The 23,195-nt window shown below is 31.4% G+C and overlaps 1 protein-coding gene across 5 annotated transcripts in view; it reads left to right on the top strand.

The window, feature by feature from the left end:
- The window catches only part of Sp1 (transcription factor Sp8), a 50,187-nt gene extending 32,769 nt beyond the window's left edge, over positions 1–17,418 (top strand). For 2 of the 5 annotated variants that reach the window (XM_070652506.1, XM_070652502.1), the window contains exons 2-5: positions 14,071–14,345; positions 14,407–15,107; positions 15,172–15,290; positions 15,351–17,418. In XM_070652506.1, coding sequence (XP_070508607.1) covers positions 14,071–14,345; positions 14,407–15,107; positions 15,172–15,290; positions 15,351–15,767 — 1,512 coding nt within the window. In that variant the 3' untranslated portion in view covers positions 15,768–17,418. The remainder of the gene's footprint in view (positions 1–14,070; positions 14,346–14,406; positions 15,108–15,171; positions 15,291–15,350) is intronic. The other 3 variants (XM_070652503.1, XM_070652504.1, XM_070652505.1) reach the window with 3 other exon arrangements.
- Positions 17,419–23,195: the final 5,777 nt, after the last annotated feature.

Here is a 23,195-nt window from a genome sequence, read left to right as displayed (position 1 = left end):
CCTTTTTCTCTCCTCGCTCCTCTGCGGTCCCAAAAAAAGAGCACATACAAAATTGCCTTGTGTCTACAGAATACTGTCGAAAATGCAATAAGCAGATTATGATTCTGTATTCTTCATGACCAATTTTCTTCTCCTTCTTATTTCTAAATACAACGGTTATATCGTACTGTTTTATATTAAAATTGAATTTAGAAAATTATGTCTTGAAAATTGCTCATCAGACGATTATGAGGAGGGTAATTTAAATATTTGCGTAACCACATTAAAGAGTTTAATCAGACATAAAATGCAATTTTATTGCCGACTAATATTTGCTGAATGAAACAATCACAAAAAATCTCAATGATTACTTTACGGGTGTTCTCAATCTATGTGCCAATAAGTTCATACATAAGGATCTTACAAGTCATCCTTTATCAATTAACCATAGCTTGTTAAATCTTGAATCTGGCGTTTAATGTTCCTCGATCCGAAAATAATTCAGAAGCATTGCACTTACATAACCTAGCATACGGTATCCTAATCTTACGCTACCAATGAACATTCTTAGGTAGACGAGAATGCCAGTTAGCATACTCACTACCGTAGGATACTCATTGAGCATAAGCTCGTATGTTAGAGTTGAATTTAATATTCAGACTCCTAGTGGACAAGAGTCTATTCGATTAGTTGCATGCCTATTTACAGGTATGACAAGTCACATTTAGACGACCCTAGTCATCCTGAAAATCAGACACCTTGTCAAATCCAACTCTATCCACTATCCTCAACAAGCACTTAACAGTACTGTGACAGCATGTTCTTTGCATGTTAGGGTAGAGTACAATTTATAAAAACTTAGAATCTAAGATTACACAAAATAAATGTGGATATCCTTTTGCAGAATTGTGCCAAAGTCATAAATTGAATTTCGGCAATTCTTGAATGCCGGAATCATCATAGATTATTGACTAATAGTCATTGTCTGGATTGCCTTTTCTCGTCAAGAAAGAAATTCCATTTGATTGATGATTGACACAGACATGATTGTTTCCTGAATAAAGATAAAGATCAGTGCACGAAATTATTGACACATTTTTCCAAACTTCATGTTGTGAGTGCACACATAAGAGAATTAATGTCAGAATTTAAAGAGAGGCATAAGGAATGAGGAAAATAAAAAATAAAAAAAAAAGATTGCAAAAAGTCAAAAAAGTTATACCTGACTTGAGATATACATACTTGACTAATTGATTGTGAGTGAAATGAATTTCATCCGATAATGATCATTTTGGGGTAATTCATATATGTGCATATATACGTTCCGGGTATAGATTTAACATTGTTGGAAAATTGTGCATGAAAATTTCTTATCGTCAATTCATCGCATCATGTTTTGAGTGTGTGCTCATTCAGTATTCAATCATTTTCGATCGATCATTTTTCAACAATATCCCTGGCTTTGATGCATCATGATCTCATCTCATCTCTTAAGATTGTTGGAGAAATTTTATATATTTTATAAATTTACTATCTGTAAAGTGATCAAAGGAAAGGCAAGAAATTCGTTATTGTGAATACGCAACAACATAAGGTTTTACTTGCATTTATGCCTTTAGTATTCTTTTAAAGTCTTGTTTTTTTTATGCTTCTTACATAAAACGCATCAAACAGATTTTTATGCTGTGCAATTGCTAAATTCTCTCGCAGGCTATATTGAGAGTCATTGCACTCAAACATGTGTTGCTATTGCAATTTTTATCTCTTATGATGCCATGCAATCTCGTCTTATGGTTTAAACTTATTCCTTTCCTTTCTTTTTCGTCAAACGAAACTTTTGCTACATCCAGATGTGTCTTTACCATACATCTTGAGATAAATTGTTGTGTAATGCTATAAAAATCTTAAAAATTGTCACTAATCGATTATGGTTGCATTGTTGAGATTTTTTCTAAATAGGCAAGTCAATGATATTTATGTCCTATTCATAACAGCCTTTTTCATAAAGCATATAGCATAAAGGAACGTGAAATTGAAATCATTTTTTTCATGGTATATTATACACAATACAATATGGATGTGAGTAGAGATGGCAAGGGCAATAATATCACTAGAGCAGCAGCAGAAGGAAAGAAAAGAAAATATTATTTTTAAAGCCTTACGATGGGCGATGACTGTTTACATTTTGAGACAACAGAAAATAAAAAAAAAAATCAGTTGCAGTTTATTTCTGTATACAATAATAAAAGTCCATTATCACTTGAACGCCCAGCAGCCAATTGAAATAAAAGTAAAATTAATTGACATTCAGCTTCTGAAGCGGAGGTAGCAAAAATCAATAAATCATGAACTTTACACAAAAAAAAAAAATGAAACTAAAATCACTTACGGGCAAGAGCCAATGTGGCAACCGTAAAATAAAGAAAATGCAAATTTTTTGACTTTTCGTATTTAATTGCTTTGCTGCATTTGGTTTAAGCGATTCCTCAAATAAATTACAATGCATCTTACTATTGCCGAAATGATGTGAAGTTAATGAATATTTTTTTTTTCTTATTCCGTCCATTCCATTTGAATAACATATGCAAAACATGAAAAACAGCAGCAAACAGTATTTTATTGCTCATCCAATTTCAATTTAATTTTTATTTGCTGTTTAACTGTTTTTTAGTTTTCTCAGTGTAAAATACCAGTAGCCCGCAAACAGCCTTGGTTAAAGTGGGTTGTGGTAAAGAAATTCAAGTGATGATTACGCTTACAAATGCCTATATAATTCCATTAAAAAAAACGAGAATTTCGCCTTGATGAGCAATTATGGGCTCACTTTTTTAAAAACCCGATACATCCGGTATGAGTTATTTGTAGTTCAATCGAACGCAGATGCAAAATTTAAATTTGACTCACAATTGCCACTGGTACTATTTAAAATGCACATTGCTGTCATTCTTATGAAATAGTTGTTGGAGATTGGTCTATTAATTTGACGACCGTATAGGAATTAACTATTTTTCCACAACATTAAGTCATATAATGCATGTGTTTATATATATTTTGAGGTTAGGAAAGGAAATACCAACGAGAGTTAAATTATCAGTCAATAATGTAGCATGAGGATCGTACGAGAATATCAAACTGCCAAAAAATAAATTCAATGAGCAATTCAGCACTCAAAATATTATTTTCTCCACTCCATCCTTCTCACTAAAGCATTACAGTGCATTGCTGTCTATATACGTATGAGCAAGAGATATAACATGTTAAACTTCTGCCGTCTCTGGATTATTGTCGTATTTCACGTTTGTATCCTTAGGCAATGAATCAAACTATTAAAACATGTATCCGTACATTAATGGTTATTTTATTCGGAAAAAAATGAATTTATGCCTGTCCATGCTTACGAGAAATTCGTAAAACAAAATAAATACAGATTTTTTTTTTTATTAAAGGCTAGTGAGACAAGCTTAGCTAGTGAGTTAGTTAATCATTTAATGTGTATATACATCGACTCGTGTGCTAACATTTGATTCCATTCGACAGATAACAGTTATTGCATTTTTAGACACAACTCACGAGATTTTTTTTAAATGAATACTGACGTTAATGTAAGGCTGACTAATTGGTCTATGATTAATCAATCGATTCTATCAATATTTTCATTCTCTTACTCACTCTCTCCCATTCTTTAACACCTTTATCATCGCATAAGCTAACACTAGAGTGTGTATTTATATAAAGGGTGTCAATAAATCATCATCAATTATATTTTTTAAAGGAAAAATAGTTAATGAAATAACGTAAAGTAAGCGTTACTACTCATGATTGATTGTTTCATCAACATGGTGACTTGCGGGGCTTCTCACACGTTATTTCATCAATTATAAATAGCATTATTGCAGTTTTTAATAGCATGATATCTAAGCACGTAAGAATTTGATTGAATTGAAAAGTAGATAATGAATATCCTTAAATTTATTCAATAAAATCGTGAGATATTTGTCATTATTCAATAAATATATTAAAGTTAATTATATATTGTATGGAAATAAATCCTACGCGATGAATATTTTAATCAATGTTACGAGTTAAAGCTGGTTTTCAATAGAAAAAAAGGCTCAGCGAGGACAGTCAGTTTGTCATTGTAAGTTGGTCTTACCAGACCCGAGCGACACAAATGACGAAGACTCCGCCACTTAGCTTTTAAGGCTTTGGTAATCACTCGGAGTTACTCGGAAAGTATCCAATTGTTAGAAATTGGCGAAATCTCATAAAGAATTATAGCACAAGTGGCACAATGAGGGTAACTGTCATTGTTGGGTCTGAATTCGCCATCACGATGCCGTCAGGGCAACTTTTAGTCTCACAGTTAATACAGCGACGTAGCGTTCCCTTAGCGAACATAATGTGCTATTCGGATAAATCAAAAACTGCGCTTAATCCTATGATACATTCCATACCCGATTTAAATATAGTATACTATAAATTATTTAATCATGTTTCAATTTTATTCCTTGCAATACAATGGAATCATCACTGTCGTCGCATAAAAATTTTTGTATTGTCATTGTACATTTTTTCAGTACCTATACTGTTTACTAGTTAATTTACTGAATATTTCATAAGCTCATATCTACTTTTTTTCGTAGTTGTTTGTCGCTATTGGTTAAAAAATCAATTCCTAGCAATTTGCATTTTTTGATCGAGTCATGCAAGGAATTTTACTGTTGATGGATTATTGATGGTAGTAAATTGCACATATATATTATCAGATTAAAGTGAGTGCATTTATGGTTGAATAATAGCTTCCATTTTTTACTCTGTCTTGCTTTCATATGCAGCCATATGTGATTTCCACAAACTCAGTTCGAGTGCTCTTTTGTATCAATTTTTTTTGTCAAAAATAATATTGAAAAAAGATTAAAATTGCTGTGGATTTCTTAAAGGATAATTCAGCTCATCTTTGTTTGTTTGTGCTCTTTTCATGCGACGTTCTGAAGAACTAAAATAAAGGCAAGCAAAACAAAATAAAGACCAGATTTATTTCTTATGTTTCTTTTAAAATAAATAATAGGTACTTATAGATCAAGAAAGGAATGAATAAAAATTCAAGTGCAGCATGAATGCTAATTCCACTTTAAAGAGATCTCTAATCCAGGTCGACAAGTTAGTATGGCAAAACAGAAGAAAAATATAAAAATTCCATTTAATGGAATTAAGTGCACCCAGAGAATTACAGTTTTGCCAGCCATTTGTTAGGCTCTTTGAAAGTTAACCACGATCGAAGAGATCCATTATATTTTTATTCTCATGCTCTCGGCATGGTCAAATCGTTTACAAAAACTTCCTGCTGTGATCTCAATAGATATACATAAAATTTTTGTTGTGATGAATATAAAAATGCAATAAAAGCGCAACACAAGCTCGTTCCAATGAAATGAAACGGTAGCTGAAAAACATTCTTGATACATTTGTTTAATAATAATCTGTTATTGACTCAACATGGGGCAATTAGAACTGAGTGCGAGTGCTGTGATTTTGACAGTGTGTACTCACAACGTGATCTTGGAATTAATCATTTAAGACTTGCACTAATGAGTTAACTAGTCTCATTAAATCAAGGAAAATTAGTATTTTTGAGGATGTATTGGTGACATCATTGAGATTACTTTAGCTGATATCCATCAAAATATTATCTACAATTACTCATGTTTCATTAAAAAAGTAACTGATCCAGAATTAATGGCTATACAAGCTTAATTCAGTTTTTATGACCTTTAATTCCTTTTCATCTTTTTTTTATGTTTGTTCATCATGATGCAGCCTTTTGATTTTTAATGTATATGTATATATCTTAAGTAATTTTGATCATCGCGTGCCAGCACATTTTTTACTTACTTTAAATATAAATTACTTTGATGATGAAAAATTTTAATACTTGAAATATTTTTTATCACATTAATTATGCAATTTCTTCCGTGATCTACATTCCTTTATATCGGTCGTGAAAAAATATTTTTGTGTCCATCAAACACGTTTCGTATATGTTTAATAAGATATGTAACAACTTGAAGCCAATTTATCCACAATTTTTTATATCGCACATACAAGTGAATTTAAAGAGAATCTCATTTCATGCCTATGGCAATTTGATGCTTATAAATCATTAAAGTTTTCTCCGTTGTTGTTTATCATGTTAAAGTCGATACTTATGAGTTAATTTTTAATGCCTTGTAAGAACGAAATATTTATGGATATGAATATTTATTAGACCAGTTATTTTTTTTTTCGATCGAAATTTACATTTCATTCATCATTAAACCTTAAAGAAATTAGCTTAATTGATTTATAACATGGATATATGTGAGCACCCAAACAAAAAACTTTTCCTTAACACACAAATTGATTTTTAATAGCACTAAAAAATTCAAATAAAAATCAAAATCATTTTTGTATATTTATCAAGCTAATGTACGAATTCCCTCCCATACAATAAATAAGACACGCTATTAAATATGACAAAATATATGAAAGTTTATAAATCAATAATTTTACACCTATTTTATTTAATCATGAAACAAAAGTTTGCGCTACATACGATGAGTTAGGGGGAACAACCTGTATGTCGCGGCACTCCCAGGTGGTCAGACTCGTCGAAAGCCACACAACGTCTATGTAATTTCAAAAATATTTTGGTGTCCAATTCACAGGTTTCCCACCACTGCACCAAGTGCATAAAAAATATGCTACTCATGCTGATGTTAGTGCTTGCCAGTAATTACTGCCTGAACACATTTTCTCATCAAATTGTTAACAAAAAAAAAATTATTTCTTTTATTCACGAATGTGGAAAAAAAAATGTGAATTGAAAGTAAACAAGAACTTTATTCTAAGTTAAAGTCGATGAATTCCCCTCGGTATTGTAAACTCATTATATTTTATTTCCCCCAGAAATTTTTCCTACTCTTTTGCGCCTTAATAAGCTTCACACACATCATTAGTGTCAAATTACCTTTATATTTTAGTATACATAAAAGGAGAGAACTTAATCGAAGAGTGAAATGTAAATAGTTAATTAGATGATTCTACCAAAATAAAAAAAATTCAATAAAATTTCCTTCCTGAAAAGTAAAGTAAAGTTGAATGTCGATGGTAATTTAATTTAAGGAAAATATTTTTATTATATTTAATTCAAATATGCCAAGGGCAATATCATCAAATTGAGATATTCTGTGAAACACTTGAGCATACTTTGTGGTCATGGTCATATGAATTAAAAAGCTATGCTTATAGTAATCTATCAAAAGAATTAAAAATTATGCATATGTATGCGATTTTAATTCACTAACTCATTTACTCATTCTGACTAGTCATTTTAAATTGCAAAATATATTCCCGATCAGCACACGCTTCAAATGTTTGACTATGACACCGAAGTAGGGATTTCAATCCCGGAGTCCAATCCTAATCTCTGGATTGTGGAATCTTCTCCACCCTAAACCGAGGTGTTAGTGTTTAACAGCAAACAGCGCTTATTCAGAATCATATCTGAATTTCTCAATAAGCCACCTCTAAGCAATAAGTACACTACTGTTGAGCATGTGGCTTCGACACCTCAATGTGTGCTGGTCGGGCTTGTATCGTAGTTTCACTTGGTTTTATTATAACAATGAACTTGTTTCTCTCTTGGTAATTAATTTAGAGATACTACATACATTAATATAACAGCTTTGTATATTTCATGATATTCATGCTTCTTTCACAAACGTGTACATATTGATCGTCATAATTCAACAAGTTACTACTTTTTATAATAAATGAAATATTTTTCAATTAAAAAATAAAATTGATTCTTTAATGCATTCAAAATGAAATTGACTACGATGAAAACCCTGACATCTAACACAATCAATTTTTATAGAAGTAGCTAAAAAGAAGTAGCGACTTTGATGCTTAAGTGTGTAATGATAATTTTATATTTTTTTCTCAGATCGGAATTCACGATTACTGTTAAAAAATATATATATAAAGAAGATAATTGCTGCTATCATTATTAGTCACATAATTTATAGAAAACCGCAAAATAAAATGAAAAATAAATTCCGTCATAAATTGGAAGTCAATTTTAGTCAAACATGTGGTGCTACTTAATCGACAAAATATGTTTTATTTGTTTAACATTTGTTTACTTTTTTACTGAGTAGCATTTTGTGGTTTAAATGCATTTTTGTGGTAGAAAAAATTAATAGTCAATTTACTTTCTATGTCGAGAATTAATTAAGGATAAACAGACGGTATAAATAAATATCTTGTCAAAAATTGCATAAAATGTGTTTTAACGATCATTTGAGATTTGAATTGTACGAATTGTACATAGTTGAAACCCCCTTTTTGTACAAAAGGGCAGTTTGTATTTAAAATTTGAAGAATAAACATTGAATATTATTAATCCGGAATGATATTATTATTAAAAGCAAGGACATTACAGTTACAGCTATTAAGTAACTGTAATCAACATATTACATCCATTATTCTTTACAGTAATATAAGGAGTTTTGTAAATTTGGCCACAAATTTTGTAAATCCACAAAATATACACATAAAATATTTCAAGTAAATTTATTAAGTCACTATCCATGAGTCACTTACATGCGTAAAGAACAAACACCAAAAATAGTCAAGTGATGATAGAATCGTTAATGATACTTTTAAAAGAACAATGAAACAAAACAAAACGAATTGATCTCCGTAAAATTTGTTTGTATTTATACGGACTTCTAATTTACAATACAAGATCAATTAATCTTTCTTCATCAACCACGCTCGGTGTGCTATGTAGACATCAAAAGAGCACTTCTCCGAATTCCACTTGATTTCCCACTTCAATAAGATATTCATAATTTCATCTCACTCACAAGACTAAGAATGAATAAGAAAGAGAGTAAGACGATCATTTTAAATTAGTTTGTTCAATGTATCATCATCGCATTGTTGCATGCATTGTATTAAGCGCGAATAGATGCTGTGAATGGAATGAGATAAAGCGAGATATCTTGGATATATATATGTTAAAAGTTATTAAGCAAGTTGGCGCCATCAGAGACATTTAAAAAGGAAAGCAAATGAGAATCTTCTTAATTTCTTTTTGCGGGTTTTCCTTTTCATTTTATAGGCTTTTGTCGGGACCGAGGAGATGAACAAAAAAGAACGAAAAAAATGTTTTTCATCTATACCAATTTGTTCTATTAATGACGATCATTCTCTCCGCATGATACTGCATTTTATTGACCTGCTTCATAATAGTAAATCCGATCTCTGGTCGCAAAAAATTGAGATTGAGTAAAAAAAAAAACAATTTTAATTTATTAATCTTTACCAAATTGACCATGAAGTGAAATCAATCTATTTATGACTTTACGGAGAGATTCATTATTTAAAAGCCTTTTTTTCATTACATCAACAACTGAGAAGCTTAAAACAACAACCGCAAAGTGGTCGTAATTGACTTTTCTCTCTTCATGCCATATTAAGCATTGTGATGTTGTCGGGCAGTGAACAAAAAGTAATCAAAATATCGACGAATCAATCTTCAATCGTGTTTTTACTTACTCTTTTCCCCTTTTACGATAAATTATTACCATAAATATCGCATAAATAGAATTTTAATTAAATCGATTTTTATAAAAAAGTGATTACCAAAGTACATTAAATTTATTTCTTCCTTGCTCACATTTTCTTATACATTCGTATTCCCAATTGCGTCACATGTTCAACTTAGAACTGTATTATCCAGATAACATGGATAAAGCTATATAGATCATCTAGATATGATCGCTTTTAATATCTCACATACAGTAGTCAAGTAGGATGTTGTACATTAATCTCCAACTTGTATTTGAGTTGTAGCTTTACTTGCTCTACATAGCAAAAATGTTCTGTCGATCGAATATGCGCTTGAACTGTTTTTCTGCCCAAATCAACATTAATCCTAATCAGATATGGAGCATGCTCATCAATTCGAACAGCATGCTCACAATTATATTGTTTGAGTATACTCATACTATGCTCATGGTCTATTAAGAAATACAAGAAAAGGTAGTAAAGAACACGAATCTATAATAACTGGATCTACATATACCTCTGCATATACTCATAAAAATTAAATGTGTATCATACAATGTTCGTATTTAATAAAGAATAAAGTAAGCTCATCAAAATTAGTTTTCTTGCTTCTCCTTTTCACGTTCATTCGTTCGCCAAGTTCATTTTTGCTTAAAAGAACACATTTTTCACTTTTATCTCGTGACATAGTTGATAAATATACGTTGTTATTGAATGTCCAAAAAATTGTGATTAAAGAATTAAAAGAATATCAAAGATCCTTCATATCTATCAATTAATCGTTTCATTAAAGATTCTTGATGCACAACATTGTTTGATGGGAAAGCTATAAGTGTGAATATTGTAGTAAATTAAGAGATGTGCCCTCAAAGCCGAAATATTGTGAATATGTTGTAAGAAATAATATATATAATGAAGAAGAGAGCGAAAGGAACCTTAAAGGCATGTTTGTTTTAATCGATAACTTAATGATTCTTCTCGATTATGTGTTCTTTGACCAAAAAGTTTGGCTTATATCTATATATGTAGTATGGATGCAAAAGTCATAATATTTAATGAGATTTTCTCATCGCAAGTGACAAGGGATGGAACAAAACATGTACAGGAGGAAAAGATAATGTTTAACAAATATTTATCATGTCCCATTGTATTTCATGCGTTGCTGAATAATCATTTTCCTATGTAACTAATATTTTTATATCTATTCTCATTTTACACAACTTACAACTAGCTATATGCAAGTAAATCCAACACTATTTTGTCATGTCACGCCATATAAATGAAAAACTTTACAAGCCGTATCGTAGTTTCAATTGTAAATTGCCGCGTCGTCGATGCGATAAAAAAAAAGTTGCAACTATTAAAAAAAATAATCTATTTTTGCGGTTCGTCGCCCATTTCTATGTACCGACTTAAGTGCTCACGATAGACATCTCTCTCGTTTTTTGGTTTGCTTCTCAGTTACCACTACTTACATTGTGCTTAAACGAAAAAAAAAAAATTAAAGTCTCAAGAAGTTCTCATTCGTAGAAAGCAGAAGAGAAAGAAGTTGGAGTCGTTAACACGCAACATTATATATCCACTTTAAAAAAAAATTCATTAAATAGCATTACCTTACGTTATTTATCGTTTTTCGATCGTGATAAAACTTCTGAAGTTGCCCGATTTAATTGCCCGTTTCTATTTGAAATAAGAAATTTTCTCTCTCTTAAATTCCGCTTCTTCACTTCACATTGTTTTACATACTTATAGCGGTAATGGAAGCCTCGTGTTGGTAATTTGTTTTCTTACTACTTTTTTTTCGGTAATATTAATAGTTATGTCTAGTGACTGAATAGTAGAGAAATGATTTTGTATAACGTAAATGGCGGTAATTATGAAACTAAGAAAATGACAATTTTGTGTGCGTCGCGATTACTTCTACAAAAGTAATCGTTTGTCACCTAAGCAACTAATTGCGTACTTCATAAAAATGACAAATTGCTTTCTTCATTTTGAGAGATTATGATGAGTTTGATGTGAATTAGAAAATAGTATTAAGCATATGGTAACACAAAACCACAAGCATTGAAATTACATTAGCATAGTGAATCTATTGGGAACATGACTTTTAACTATGTAAATTAGGTGTAGAAAAAAAGCAATTTAATGTAATTTTTTCTGTGAGCAGCTCTTTCATGATTATACTACATTTTTACACCCAATTTGAATATTTCAGTAAAAATGTTAAAACAATTTTCATTTCAACTTTTTATTTTATATTTCGGGACTATGAAATTACAATGGCAGAAGCAATTAAGGAACCTTGAAAATTATTTTATTTTCTGATTTTGAATGATTTTTTGTTGAGCAGCACTTCAAACGAGTTGTTATACCAAATGCACTTAATTGCTTGCAAATTAGATAATTAATTGTGCAAATTAATTGTTCAATCTGCTATAAATATTTTCCGTCGAACAGCACTAGGGGGTCGTTCACTGGCTATGTAACGCTCTTAGTCAAACCACACCCCTTACCCCCTCCACCTAAGTGAGGTTGAGGTTATGTTACGCTTCAATGAAGGGTTACACTTTATCGAGAGGGATGGACGTGGGAATGTTACCTAACAAGTGAACAGCCCCCTTAAGAAGCATGTAAAAAATAACATTTTTGCATATCTTTCTGTATATACCCACAAGATCTGCTTTATCCAGATGACTGTGACATTGAAATTGTTTAAAAGCCTGACAATTTTGAAAGCTTTTATGACAAATGCTGCCCTAAGGCTATAAAGCAAAATATGTAAAGCAGCAAAAAAAAAATGTAATTTACCTGATCATATGTCGATTAATTACTTTTTCCCGTTCATTTGTTGTTTCAATTGAATGTTCAGAAAACGCATTAAATAAATCACTATAAATGTCATATATTAGTTCACATAGACGTCAACTGCATTTGTGTATTTCCCTGATAGAATTTTTAATGGACTTGTAAAATAGTGAATGCATCAATATATCCAGTAATACGTACATGGAGTGAAAAAAGAGATAAAATTACATAATTAACCAGAAACTAGCTTGTTTATTTACCTATGTCTATAAAGTTTTTTTTTTTTTTGGATTACTGCTAGCTTCTATTTCATGGGCAATAATCCTCATCACGTGTAGATTATTTCTCATTTAAAATTATGATGTATTCATCATACAAGGCACTAAATTAAGAATAATTGCATCCCATTATTGCTATTAAATCTCTGACTCTCTCTCACTTACTTGCTTTTGCTCTACGCTTGTCTTTGTTTTACTCAATCTTTTGCTTGTTTTCTTAGCTACTAACAATGAAGTTTTTGCACATACTGCATACCTATACATAACATCAATTTACATTTAAAAGAGATTTTTTTTTCGTTCAATATTGATTAAATCCCGATCTTGTTGTTGCTGTTATAGGCCTTTTTTGAATGACAAGTGGATGACATTAATTGCATTCCAATAGACTTCCAACACGATGCGATTATTATGCAATTATTTAAAGTAATCGCACATGATACAATGTAGGCACAAAATAATCTTGAGATGATGATTTATCTCTTGCAATGTTACAGTTTTGTAGCATATAAAATAACGATTCAAGGCTTCCGTACGACTAATGATGTGACTTGACAATTAAATCGTTTTCTCATGACTATGCGTATTTAAAGTAATCTATTCGATACACTGATCCACAATCTGATGTTGGATGATGATCGGGACTATCAAAAAAAAAAATATAAACAAGATTTCGAGTCTTTTGCGTGTTGTTTTATTATGGCTATATAATCTTAAGCAAACAGTCAGTTAATCAACAATGTGGTGGGTCGATCGTAAGAAATTCCCGCAAAATAACAGGAACATTGATTAAATTTTCTTTTACGATTGATCGAGCACACAGCATGAAATGCTATCGATTTATCAATTAATAATTAATTCAAGAGTCATTCATAAGTGTCAGTTTATAGACATAATTTTTATTACCTCAAATGTTTCATTTATTAAAAAATTAATATCAAGAATCAATAAAGAATATCGACATTTCATGATAATTTCTACAACCTCATTTGAATCTCATTAAATATGTCTGTTGAAAACCAAAAAATTAATAATATTTTGGGGATCTGAGAAGGTATATAAAAAAATGTAGACAGGCAGAATGATGCGAAAGAGGAAGTCATTAAAAATCATATGAAAATAAATCTGTCCGAAATCGACACCAGAAGATGCTATAGAATATGAAAGGAACGTAAATTGGATGTAGAATGGAGAAAAAAGTAATGAATTATTGCTGTAACAATCGCGAGAATATCTAGCGCCGGCTTCTTTTTTAAATAGGATGAGAAATAATTTTCATTTCGGCTCTTTTTTTAATTCAAAACCTTTAGTCAGCATGCAGTCGTTCATTCACAAAAAAAAAGAATATCGTAAATTAATGTTTGTTAATTTTTTTATTTCTTTCTTCCAGGAACATCCGTCATTAAAAGGAACACCGCTAGCGATGTTGGCTGCACAATGTAACAAATTGTCGAATAAGTCACCACCACCATTAGCTGATGCTGCTGTAGGTAAAGGCTTCCATCCATGGAAAAAATCACCACAACAATCATCATCAGGTCCACAATCCCCAACAAATGTCTCACCACAGCATAACAATAATAATAATAATCATAGTGGAAATTTATCAACACAACGAAGTATTTCAGGAAGTCCAATGAATAATTCATCTATTACTCCAACAAGGTAAGATGTCTCTCCCTATTTATTCTATAACAATTTTACTTATGCATACATTCTTTCACAGTCGCACATTAACGTCATCATGTCCTTCTGGTTCTGTTCACACGCCAACTTACGGTAGTGATTTATATTTTTCTGGTGCAACAACATCACCCGCAATGGGGGATAATCCGCACATGCATCAGGGATTATTAGGTAAAGTTGAAGTTGGCTCTGTATATACACGCCATCCATATGATTGGCCATTTAATGCCGTCACGACACATAAAACGGATAATATGAATGGTGGATGGTGGGATATGCATTCAGCTGCTGCTGCTGGAAGCTGGCTTGATATGGGAAGTGCTGCTGGTATGCATGCAACAATGGCAAATTATGCAGGAACTGCTGCTGATTATTCGACACTTACACATTCACTTTCAAATACGGCACATTTATTGGGATCTGGCCAACATTTACTTCAAGATACATACAAAAGTATGTTACCGACACAATCTGTAGGAAGTTTTTCTTTAACCCACGCAACAACTTCATCACCTCCCGCTCCTACAACAACAACAACGACCTCAACATCAAGATCAAATAGACGTTATGCTGGTCGTGCAACATGTGATTGTCCAAATTGTCAAGAAGCTGAACGTTTAGGACCAGCTGGCGTTCATTTAAGGAAGAAAAATATTCATAGCTGTCATATTCCTGGCTGTGGAAAGGTTTATGGAAAAACCTCTCATTTGAAAGCGCATTTGCGTTGGCATACGGGTAAATGTACATTTTGCTGAAAATTGTCTATGATTTTATTCTAAATTCCATTTCTTATTCCATAATATAGGTGAACGTCCATTCGTCTGCAATTGGTTATTCTGTGGTAAACGTTTTACAAGATCCGATGAACTTCAAAGACATTTACGTACACATACCGGCGAAAAAAGATTCGCTGTAAGTAAGACAGTTAAGTCTTTTATTACTGTTCTTAATTAAATCTAATTAAATACATTTATCTTTAAACAGTGCCCGATATGCAATAAACGATTTATGCGATCAGATCATTTGGCAAAGCATGTAAAGACACATAATGGATCAAATCCAGGAAGTGTAAAGAAAGGATCATCTGAATCATGTAGTGATTCTGAGGAGCCACAAAATGCAAACGATTTACACCAAAGTACACAAAATAGTAGCAACAATAATAACAATAATAATAATAATAATAATAATAGCAACACACACAATAATAATCCGCTACCAAACAATATGGATGTAAATGGATTGCATGTACAGCATCAACATAATACAATGATCTTAACACCACATCAAATCAATGCACCATTACTTCATCATCATCATCATCATCACCATCATCATACACCAAGTCCAGGTTTGGAACATGTCGGTAATCAATTAGATATAAAGCCAGGCATTGTCTGAAATGAAATGAATGGTGGTGAAATTGAGTCAACGACATTGTATGGTTCATATGCCATCATGAGACCCAGTTATACGTAAATAAATATATATTATTGTCAATTTTGTATTAATCCCCAAAACCTACCTACCAACCTTCCTTATTTTACCCCATCTTACAGTTCATAAATTGTACATTTAGCTACGATATTACTGTGTATTATTATTTTTATTATTATTGTTAGTGTCATTAGTTTCGTCAGTTCCATGTTAAATGATCCAATCGAAATCATATACACACATAGGTAAAAAAATAAAGTTGTTTAAAAGATACAATGAAAAGTACAAAAAATATGAAAATAATCACTGGCAAACATACACACACACACATACATACATACTAAAACAAGACGTGGAAAAATATGAAATGATAAAAGTACACATTACAATTGAATTGAATATTAAATTAAACAAATTAAATTGAAGCATTCTCTATTTGAAAAAAAAATTGGAATGATGGAAAAAAAAGAGAACAAGAGAGAATTACAATGAGCTGAGGCAGAACGTATGGAAATTACAATGATTGTTAATAATTTTATGTTACACGCAGCATGAAATGAAACAAAAAAGTTGAGAAATAATTGAAAAAAAAGGAGAGTTAAAAGAAAATCATTGGCTTTGTAATTGATAGAGCACTTCCTTTGCCGAAGAGAATTGCTTGCTAATATCCGATCATACTGAATTCGGAGTAGCATTTTTATGTGTAAATATGATATCTCATTGTTGGGCTTATAATCATTAACTCAATTTTTTATTATTATTATCATCAAATTCTAACCAATATGAAAAATGAATTAAATTAATGATAATTTAAAGCAGAAGCAGAAGTAAAAAAAAACATAAATTTTATGGTATAAAATGTTAAAAAATAAATGTGTAAATGTTCTAAAATGTGCGTGCAAGAATCCATCAAAAAAACTTTTTTCCATGCTCTTTATACATATTGTTGATACTAAGAAGTTTTGCATGAAACAACACTTATTCACATGTAGAGAATTTTTTTTTATTTGTTCCTATGGGTTTTCCTCCTTATTTATGTCCAGTCATTACAGTATTTCACTTCATTGAATCACACCATCCTGTTAATATAAAAATTATACAGCAGCCAAATGTTGGTAAAGTTGTTGTCAGGTGATAGAAATTATGGCAACAACTCATTTTCCTTTTCAGGATGGAATTTTCCTTGATTTTCTTGATAATTTAAAAGTTGAAGTAAATTTGAAGTTGATGGTCTTATTTACTAAAGTTAGTCATTAAAAAACAGAACTCGATGTCGACTAGAATTTTGTACCTGAGAGACACAAATGAAGAAGGGTTTGCTGTATGGACGCCTAAAATAGGCCATACCTTCAGAGTTCCTACCTATAGATATCCTTTAGAGTTCCGTGGCAGACCCTTCAGTCATAGTGTCAGGTCGATTCGAACCAACTTCGAGTTCTGCTATAAATTATAAATTCCAATTCGAACTTAGCAACTAGAATATGTTGCACACTTACAAATCCATAGGCCCAAAATGTCAAATCAACATTGTTCCTTTTTCACCACATTTCCTACAACTTATTTACCCCCAAAGTTGATAGATATTTTTTAGTTAAAATATCGAAACATATCACAACATAAATCCTTAACAGACAATGAGCATACTCACCTAAAATGATCGTGTTCATGAGTATACTCAATCAAAAGTGCTGAGCATGTTCGTTGACTGTTCGGGAAATCTATCTTTACTTTTTGATCAAATGAAATACCTAAATAAATAAAGAATAAAGTTATATTAAAGAATCAAAATGTTTTTGTATCATACTTAGATAAAAGAGCATTAAAAAATATTTCAACATAAATTTTTAATCACATTTCTTAATAAATAAAAATTTAAATATCTATGACGTAATAAATAAAATTAAATGAAGAAAAAAAGTGAAGAGTTTAAGTAAATTTACTTATTTGTAAAATTCAAAGAAAATATGAAGGAAAAAAAGAATAAAATAATTGATAAAATTTATTGCAAGAAATTGTAAATTTATTTGTTTTATTTAAGGTATTGATTCCAAGAGACACAAATGTTGATCTCGAGGGAACCAAATGAAGGAGCATTTAAGGCACTTTTGTTTACAGCAAATTTAAGACACCTCCGTGTGACTTCCAAATGACTGCCCAATATAGGCGGCTTTAATTTGGTGTTCATAAAAGAGTTTAAGCTTCGAGGCTGAACTTATTTCATTCATTGTCGCTCGGGGTTGTATTCATTCAGGATTGATTCTAGAAGTCCTTTCCAGAGCTCGAACTCAACTCGGATTTTGTTTGAAATAGACGACTTATTAACAATATAAAATTCGAGTCAATTTTGACCTCTGGTCCTATTATACTTACTTACTTCCTTAGCGAAGGCTCACGGGAGCCCATTGCCACATTTAGAGTTCGTCGAAAGCTGGATCTGTCTTTATATAACTTCTGTCTATTTCTAATTCCCAGCACTTTTGCATCGTTGCTCACACAGTAATCCCATGAGGTCTCTGGTCCTACCTGTGTTTCTAAAAAAAAGTCTTGTTCAGTTTGAGGATTCAACATCATTATTATTTGGTTTTCCTGATTCAATTCTAGACAAAAACAGAAGTTTTTGGTAACTTCTCTTTACAACGGAACCGAGACTAGCTCGAGTGGAACAAACTGAAATTATTCGACTGTTCGTCTAGAAATAAACTTGAAATTTCATAATAAGTTCAACAAATGTCAAGTTTATAACTAGACATACATAAGGTCGACTAATCTTTGTCTGTTCCACTCGAGCGGCTGTTTGACAAAACTGAATCTTTTCGTAAGTTTTCAGAACTAGAAAATTACAAGCAGAGTTGGTAGGATCCTGCCAAATCTAATTATAAGAGTCAAGGCACAGCTTCACCAAAAAGACTTCAAAGACTTTCAATACTTTCACAACTCCAACCGACTCACAGAATCATGTCGCTAACAAATTTTGCTTTAAAATTAATCAAAATAAATTGAGACTTTTAAGATTGGGATCAAATGACTAATTGAGTCCAGCGACAGTGTCATATGAAAAAAAGAAGAATGTATGAAAAGTCGACATTCATTAAATTTAATTATCCTCTTTCAGCATAAATAATTATCGTCTCGAAATTCAGTCCGCAAATATTTTCACCCTCTCACAAAAAAAACTATAAAAATTATTTTTACAGATACTGCGCATCAGCAGCTCATGAATTTTTGTGTCACAACAGTCTTCTTTAAAATTATTTCTATTTTTCCCCGAAAATGTATTTTCCAATTCAAAAATCACAGAGGAAAATCATTATTATTACGATCATTGACGTCGTCATCTCTTTCATCCCCTAAGTAAACATTAATTCGACTCGCTTTCGTGTGACACATTTTTTGGTACTCGTTTCACATTTTTTTCTCTATTCCATCTTTCAACTTGATATCATGCTGTGACTAATGACAATTTTAGGAACAATGATTTTTATAACCATATCATGTCTTTATGTCTAATTCTTTTGTTGATGCTTGAGTCTTTGAAAGCAGGGTTATCCGATGGGTGAATTTGGAAAGGTATCTAGCCTTATTATGCGAGAGTTTACCTTTTTTAGGAATAAGTCAAGCCAAGTCGTGTCTAAACATGAATAAAATCTGTTGATTATTCCTGTTTAAAGTCATTAACTGTTGTAAATTTTTGTCTTTGCTAAAGAATTGGTAGATGGCAATAACGGGTGATATTTATGATGCTGGTAACATTCTGGGTTCCTAAACCACAAACTGTAGCTCTACCTTGTTTGATAATCCTCATCCTAATCAGCGCATATAGTAACATTGCCATTTTATCAGCCAGATAGCAGTATAGTTAGAACCAATTGGCAGTCACTTGGTAAATTAGGTTGTTTTCGTCATGTTGCTGACACTTAGTTCTAACTATACAGCCGTCTCGTCGCAATGATAGCAGCATTTCAATTTGTGCTGATCAATATTTTAATTTTTACCAACTTTCATAAAAAAAAATGAAATTGATTTTAATGCGCTTTTGACACCAATTTCTAATTCTCCTTCATAGTGCGTGCGTTCTTGGGTTGATTACCACACAAAGCAGCCAACAATGAACTTACATACGATACAATTTCGCATTCATTTGTATACATTAGAAAATTTTTCAATATTTCTTCCTTCCCGTTCATATTCAGTGCTCTCGATGTATTACAAATTTCACAGGCAGTTATTTACAATGAAAATCAGTAAGAAGCAGTGCTGATTACTGAAAAGGAGAACGTTATTCATGTATTTAATTTTTAAAATAACAAAAATGAGCATTAAATTATCCACAGGGGGCTGTTGTCATTTGGAAAATATCTTTTCACCCTTGATACATAAAAAAGTTACTCCATAAAATGAGATATATCTCTTTTACAGTGTGGTGTATTTGATGACACATTAGATTTATGTTTATGTATTTTACAATTCCACACATTGTCAAATAATATCACAAGAAAATAGATATTTATTTATGTATTTGTCATTAGGAAGGAAAACTTTCTAATTATTGTGAGGGAGAATGATCAGAATGTAAATTGAGATTATAGATTGAGCTGTGCTGTACGCAGTGGATTTGAAGGATAATGATCTAGATATTTAGAGAAAAAATATGTTTTTAGAGGATCTGCCGTGAATGGCGTTTGTACATGTTGATTTTACAATCCTCAGCTTTTAGCATGACAGTATCAGACTTTGTGGATGGTAAGAGATCTCGAGGAAAACCGAAGAATTCATGGATTGGATGTGTAGAATAGGACACTTAAATCCTTAACATTCTGAAATGGCAGAAATATAGAGCCGCACAAGTACTTGATAATTGGTCTGTTGCCATATATTTTTTGATTTTAGGGCTGCCTACCTACAAACAACGTTGTTTGAATAGGTCTTTAATATATCCATTAACAAACATAGCTTGTCCGTCATCGATGTATACAGCAGTATTATGGGATATCATGGTTTTAAATGACCAGTAGACCAATAACTCGATTTAACTGAGCAATTAAAGCAAACTAGGTCTCTTTGGTCTTTACGATTTTTTGTTAATGAGTTTTTGCCCCAGCTGAAGAAAGAACATTGTGTAATATTATTAAGCTACCTTTTAAAAACAAGTTTCAATATGCGCTGGTGAAAATGTGACATTTGTTCAATTATTACTTATTACTGATTGTCCAGTTCGATATGGACTTTAGCTAGTTTGTGTCGCTCGGTCTACTGACACTGAGTTGTGGATACTAATAGCATTTTGAGCCTTAAGGATAGTAGCAGAACTTTTCTTCAAGTGTACCCCACCTACATAAATAAACAGTTCTTAAAATCTCCAGCATATGTCTTGAAATCACTGAAAATCACTCAAAATATGTAAATTACCAACAAATTGCATTTGCATAAAGCAATAAAAAATCAACAAAGTTAAGTACAGAAATTTAATTATATCAAAAAATAATACAGTGTATCATCAGCATAAGATCATTTATCTCAACCCTCTTCAATTTATTTTTACATTAAATAACGAAATAAAAATTTCACTATTTGGTTGATAATGTCACATAGATGAAAATAAGAACCGTGGATATAAAAAGCATCAAGAAGAAGAAAAATCATTTCTCGTATTAATAAATGACTTTTAAGCATCATAATTCATTTTTGCCGCTCGCTTGCTGCCTCATTATGGTTGGTGCTGATGTTGCCATCTATAAATGTCAAATTACGGAATAATTTGATTTAATGCTTCGAGCATCACAATTCATTTTAGGAGGAAAAAATTATCATTAAAATGAAAATAACATTATTGAATTACCAGCAGCATTAAGAATGGAATGTTGTTGTATATCATGTACAAATTTTGAGTTTGAGGTTGAGGGTAATAGTGTCATCGAGATTTTCTCTTGCTCGGATGCTTGTAAAAACCACAGTTTAATGCTCTGGCTATCATTGAAGTTGATTAAATTTTCGTATAATTTAATTTTCTTTGGCAATAAAAAAGAGGGAAAGGAAGTTGATTCAGTAGTATTATAGGATAAAGAAATAATAGCAATATCAATTTGAGGATGATGACTTAACAATATTATCAACGATAATGTCGTTGATTTTTATCATTGAGAAAAATCTTGAGAAAATTAAATTGCAAAATTGTCAACAAGGAATGGGGAAGGAACCCTCTGTTTAAAACGATCCGTTCATCCCTTGCTGATTTTTCACAAGTTATTGTTGTGGATTTTATTGAATGCGACAGCAAATACAGCTCAGACCATTTGTTTTAAGCATTTATTGTTTAATGTCTAGGTGTCATTTCAATTTATTTAAATTTTCTACTTCAGGAATTCCTTTTTTCTCAATCACAACAATGAAAAATTGATAATCATATTTTGAGTAAACAAAAAAATTCACGACTAGGCACATTTCCATCACACATCATTAATTCTCAATGTGCTCTCCTTTCAAAAAATAATCACCTGAAGTTTATCGCATTTCTGTTGACTTTTCAACAGTCACTATTCAAAATTAATTAAAATCACGTGTGACTGCCACACATTTTAACGGCCGCATTTTTCATCTCATTAATCTCTCCTCCATTTAACCCCTTTCAACTGCAATAAATTTTCTTTCAAGAATCTTTCAGTAAAAATATGAGAAATATTTTTAAACTATGTATGTAGACACAGCGTCATGCTGAAGCGATTTCGTTTATCACATGTTCTAAAACTTCATGCTTTGTTTAACGAGTTTCATCTCATCCATAGCTAGCTTGTTTAGTAAAAGAAACTGTAAGACTCGTTATATATGTCGGTACATTTAATAAAGTTGTTTAACCGTTTTGTAGCTTTTTTCACGTCAAGTGATAAATCCACAATTTTTATGATATGAATTTTACGTAATAAATTTAGAGCATTTGAGTAATTGCAAATGTCTGACATGATGCATTATAGGAACAAAAAAAATTGTACACATTCGTGAAGTAAACAGGAAGATGATGGTTAATTAAATAGAATAATTTGATAATTTTATGCTTCGATGAAGTTTTCGTCTTACTTTCATTATTTTTAACCAAACAGTTGTAAAATCGTTGTGGTTTTTCCATTAAACAATCGAGAACCGACTTCTGTCATTTTTATATACTTTGTTTAACTACATAAATAGTAATTAAATAGTCTTTGTGGGTGGATCTAATGCGGTTTACTAGTAAAATATATAGTTGAATGTAATGTCTCAGCCACGAATCGATATGAAAAAAAAAAATTGAGTCCAAAAATGGTGAACATGACAACATATTTTTTATTATTTCATTCATGCTTACCGCGCCTGTTGAATGATGTGTTAAAGTTTAAAATTATTATGTATGAATTTATTTTAATA

The sequence above is a fragment of the Chironomus tepperi genome, unplaced genomic scaffold (genome assembly GCF_022539635.2).
Source record: "Chironomus tepperi strain 1889 unplaced genomic scaffold, CSIRO-AGI_Ctep_v1 contig_48, whole genome shotgun sequence".
Classification (NCBI taxonomy): Eukaryota; Metazoa; Arthropoda; class Insecta; order Diptera; family Chironomidae; genus Chironomus; species Chironomus tepperi.
Note: the sequence above shows the minus strand (reverse complement) of the source record. Positions and strands in the feature narration are given on the sequence as shown.